Raw genomic sequence first — 5031 nt, 5'->3', positions numbered from 1 at the left:
TGCCCAAATGCCAGCACACCTGACCGTGGTCAACCTCGGCAGAGCAGCGGCCTGCGGGCAGGGAGTCGGCCCCCACACCACTGGGCGGGAGAATTTAATCCGAGGGCAGGTGAGACGTGTCGGGAACCCCAACAGGCACAGTGGGCGCCAGGGCCACAGAGGGTCTGTGACCCAGGGGGCCAGTGAGGACCCGGAGGCAGGGGCTTGGCCGTGGAGATAGAGCAGGTGCTGGGGGCCAAGGAGAGTCGGGGAGAGACACCCTGAGTCCTCCCTCCTGCCCTCCCTCCCAGCTGTTCCCCTGCCAGGCACGCGGGAGGCGCCAGGAGGCTTTGAGAACAGTCGCAGAGCTCTGCGCCAAGGCCCAGGGCTGCGTGGGGGCGGGGGAGCGGCTTGATGCCAGCCGTTCTGACGGCGGGGGCAGCACCCACCTCGCCGTGGCTTATCTCCCTGATGATGAGCAACGTGGCGCGTCTTTTCACAGCCTGTGGGCCATTTGGACGCCATTTGTGTCAACCTGGAGGGACCTTGGGCGCAGGACGCTCCGTGAGAGAAGTCAGACAGAGAGAGACAAGCCGGTGTGATGTCATTCATGGGCAAACTCTAAAACGAGGCCAATGTGTAGGAATTCGAGTAAATAGTGGCTGTCGGGGTGGGGGTGGACTGTAGGTTAAGAGAACCAGCTGGCAACAAGCAGTGAGCGTCACAAAGACCCAAGCGCAGTGAGGTGAACGCCGACAATACTGTGCCAGGATCACCCCAGAGGCTGACATTTAATCACCCCAATCGCTCCAAGGAAGGAGAGTTACACCATGTGACAGAGGGTTCACTGTCAACCAGTCACATATCAGATTGGCACGCCCTGCCCCACACCTTCAATTTATACAATGTTCTATGTCAACTGTCACCTCCCCCCCACGTGCCAGCCAGCAGGGCACCCGCGAGCAGGCGGCGATGCCACCGCTTGGCAGGCAGCAGCCTGGGGCATCACAGTGTGGGCACATCTAGGGAAGCCGTTTCTGTGTGTTTTGTGACAACTGGCAGGTTCGGCCGCACACCCAGGACAGTGGGGTACGCGCCATTCACCGCTGCTTCTCGCGACCTCCAGGAGGGCACAGCGTCCTCACGACCTCCAGGAGGGCACAGCGTCCCGGTGCTGGTCTGGCCCATCAGATCCTCGGCTGGCAACAGAAGAAGTTGGGCCTGCAGCTCCCCACAATCCTCTCGTCCTCATGGCAGATCCGCCTGCATTTGCCCCGGCCCAGCCGGCAGGGCTGGCAGACCGCAATCTCACCTGCGGGAGGGGGAGCGGGAGCCGCTGATGTGCCTCCCTGGGGATCCCCGGAGTGGGGGCAGGGTGGGGAGCCAAGGCCACATGACAGGAGGGATTGCCTCAGGGCGATGAGGGTTTCTCAAAGAGTTCTGCTCTTTTTCAGAATGGATGGGGGAGGTACTTTTTAAGCAAGAGGAGGCATCACCCCTTTGTAGCGCCAGCCAGGCAGGGCACGCTTTCTATGATCCGGGCAGATGGGTGAAGGAGTCCTGGAGCCCTCGGGGCTTTTTCAGGATTTTAATGACCTTTCGACACCATTTGTAGTGCGGCCACCAGGTGCCGGGCTGGAGGCTGGCGGGTCTCCTAGCCTCCCAGGAATCTTCACTGTCTCTGGGCTCTCTGGTCTCTCTGCTGGTCTCTGCTGCCCCCTTACATGCTCCTTGTCTCGGCTCAGCTGTGCCCACTCACGCAGGCCCACATCACCCGAGCATGTAAGACCACTGGTGTCAATCATTCATGCTAACGGCGGCGCGCGGGAGGGTGGGAAAAACCTGATCACTCCCATTTACTCCACACCCTTGTTCTCAAGCTGCCCCAGGCCAGGCAGGCCGTAGGTTCAGGCAGCTTATAGGAGAACCTTGGCGCCCTCGGCATCACCCCCACAGGTTTTCCAGCAGGTGCAGCAGAAGATGGCGCAGCAGAGGGCAGCTAGGAGAGGAAAGAGTGTAGGGGTTCAAGGGGAGGGGGCAAGTGGCTGTCTCCCTGCAGGCTTGTGCCCCTGCGGACTGCCACCTTGATCTTTCTCAGGCTCCTGCCTAAACATGCATCCACCACCCGGGAATCCTGCCCTTGCGTCAGTGTCCGCGGGCGCTCGCCCTCTGCGTGAGGCCTCGAGAAAGACCGGTGGGTTATTTGCTAAATGGCTCTTCTGGAACAGCACTGCGTTCCCCCTGCCCTGTCCTCGCCCTGCTCCTGATCTTCCTTGGGCCGATGGCCTGCCTCCGGGACACGCTCCCTGCGCTTGGAAGCAGAGCCTGGAAGAGCCCGCAGACCCGGCCTCCGACCTACGCCAGCACCCCAGGCTCAGGAGAGCCCAGCCCGCGCCCGGCGCTCTGTGCCCAAACTGGCCGGCCAAGAGCGAAGCGATTTCTCTGTGGAATGAAAAATCCAAATAGGATGCTGGGAACAGAGGCGAGGGGACGAGGGCCGGCGAGGAGGGACGGGGACGAGGGCCGGTGAGGAGGGACGCCGGGACGCTGTGCTTGCGCTACCGCTTTCCTCGGCTCCAGAAATCAGGCAGCTGACATGCAAGCTCCTGGGGGTAAAACTATACCCGGGAGACTGAACTTACCTGCTGGAAATGGCTGCACATACTCTAGGCCTGCCCAGCACCCTAAATTCAAAACAAAGCACATTTTGTAAATGGAAATGACTGAATAGCCTGAATAACTGCGCACAGACTCTGCACGAACAGCACCAGTCGAGAGGCGGCAGAGCCCAGAGGCCGCGTCTTTACTGTCTCCAAGGCCAGCACTTGGCTAACCAGTGAGATTTAATTTTTAAAAGAAAGAATAGCAGTTTTCTTGTGGAAAAGGCCCAGGCAGGTTTAGGAAATCCCTGTGGGAAGTTCAGGGGAGCTGACAGCCCCCTGTTCAGGGTGGCTGGTGTGCGAACCCCGGGTCCCGCCCCGTCAAAGTCCCGTCCAGCTCCATTTACCTGATGGAAACTGAGCCCAAATGCAGAGAGCCGTAAAGACAAAATAAAACACCTTCCTGCTCGGGGCCATCTCCCGGGGAGGCCTGTTCAGAGCAGGTTTGAGATTTCTTGCGAGGATGAGAGGGTCATTTATATTCAAAAGTTAGGAGATTTGCTCTTGCTCAGTGAAGTGGAGCAATAAGGAACAGGCATTTCTACGCTCCACTTCCCAGGATCAAGGGCTGGCCTGATGGGCGCTGCCCTTGGCCCCCACAGAGCGGACCTGCTGGGGCAGAACAAAAGCCTCACCGGCCTGTGCCCCGCCCTGCCCCTCGCCCAGCCCCACTGCTCTCATCCATCACCCCGCGGCCCCCAGATGGCTGTTGAGCCAGAGTGGTGGGAGGTTGAGTGTTCTGAGGACAGGAGGCCCCCAGGAGGGGCGTGGCCCCCCCACACAGAGCGCAGCACGTGGCTGGCTCCCGTGTCCTCGCTGTCCTGGCAGGCGCCAGTTCTTTACTAGCCCCATAAATACCACGCGGAGGACGAGGTCACAGCCACTTTGCTGAGCAGGTGCTGAGTCCCCGCAGCTCACAAGCAGAGTCACAGTGGCCCCTCCCTTCCGTCCTTGAGAACGGGGGTCTCCAAGGTAGCACTCGTGGGTGCACCCAGGGGAGCCACCCACTGCCTCCCCGGCTGCCAGTCCCTTCTTCGCTTTGGGAATGGAAAGGGGATCGCGGACTCTGAAGTCAGTGTGAATTAACTAGTAAACAACCCAGGCAGGCGCTGACCCTGAACCTCGCCCCACCCCCACCCCCGCATCCTCAGTGTGGGTGGGTGGCTGGATAAACTTCCTAAGGGAACGGGGTAATAGAAAGGATGGGGACAGCACGCGAAGGGGGCCGCCCGCCGTGTCCAGGCCGCTCCTCTGCACCAGCACTGAGTCCCTGTTCCTGCGAGCCCTTTCCAAGGCTGCCCCACGCTGGCTCTGGTGGGGTAACGCCACTGACACTCGTGTGTGTGTGTGCGTGTGTATGTGTGTGTGTATTTCCCAATTGCAAACAGGTCAGCTCAGGAGCCCAAGTTAGTTTGGACACCATTGGGGACAAAGCGGAGCCTGATGACTTCCTAGGCTTTTAGGATCACCGGGAGCCCTACTGGCTTTGTGGGGTGGGGAGGACAGTCTTGGGGTTCCATGCTCTGCGGTCACTGAAATTTTACCTTTGAACAGGTTATAAATAAAGTCTGGGGGGATGATGCTGGAGCTCCTGTCCACAGGTGCCCTGGTGGATGCACCTGCTCTCGCCACAGAGAGGTGGGGTGGGGGGACACTCCTTCAGCTTTGCACACCCCACACTCTGCTCCCAGAGTCAGCTGGCCACTCTGAGGGCTCTGCAGGACACTCCCAGCTACCATCTGAAAGCTCGTGACCATGGGCAAAATCCCCACATTGAGATCCTAACCTGCAAGGCTCTAGTTAGGTGGTGGGGCCCCTGGGGGGTGAGTAAGTAGGTCATGAGGGTGCGGACCTTTGATGGGATTAGAGGTCCCGCCCCACCAGAGGAGGACACATGGCTGAACACCCTCTGCCACCAGAAGAGCGTTCTCAGCAAAACATGCCTTGGGGCGCCCCACCTGCCCCCCCCTCTGGCACAGGAGCAGTGAACTCCTGCGTCAACTGCGGGGGTGGGGGGACACTTTGTCATAGCAGCCTGAGGACTGGCGGCATCCAGGTGTTTCAGAGGCCCCACGAGGAGGGCCTTGGGTTTGCAGCCATCAGTGGCCGGCAGGCCAAACCCGCCTGGTCTGAGGCAAAGAGGGCCCAAGGGAGGGGAGTATGAGGGATGAGGCCCCCATACCTGAAAACACCTGGAGTTTGTCTCCTCTTGTGAATTTAAGTCTTTTTAAGTCAGGGTTGGAAAGAATCGAGAACATACATATTTTCTATCTTTTATCCTTAAATGGATTATTCATAATATATCATTAACAATCAGCCCTCAGAAAAACATCACGGTCCCCAGAGCTGAGGACAGACCAACTATCCCTAGTGGTTCTCTCAATAAGGTTTT

General features: G+C 59.3%; 1 protein-coding gene across 1 annotated transcript; it reads right to left on the bottom strand.

Moving 5' to 3' along the window:
* Window positions 1-1166: 1166 nt before the first annotated feature.
* On the bottom strand, window positions 1167-2685 carry LOC311188045 (beta-defensin 12-like; the record flags this gene model as incomplete). The annotated part of the gene is made up of 2 exons (XM_084259818.1): window positions 1167-1291; window positions 2622-2685. 2 exons carry the CDS (start codon window positions 2683-2685, stop codon window positions 1167-1169), a joined length of 189 nt encoding a protein of 62 aa, XP_084115944.1.
* Window positions 2686-5031: the final 2346 nt, after the last annotated feature.

The sequence above is a fragment of the Talpa europaea genome, assembly GCF_964194135.1.
Source record: "Talpa europaea genome assembly, contig: HAP1_SCAFFOLD_136, whole genome shotgun sequence".
NCBI classification, from domain to species: Eukaryota; Metazoa; Chordata; class Mammalia; order Eulipotyphla; family Talpidae; genus Talpa; species Talpa europaea.
Note: the sequence above shows the minus strand (reverse complement) of the source record. Positions and strands in the feature narration are given on the sequence as shown.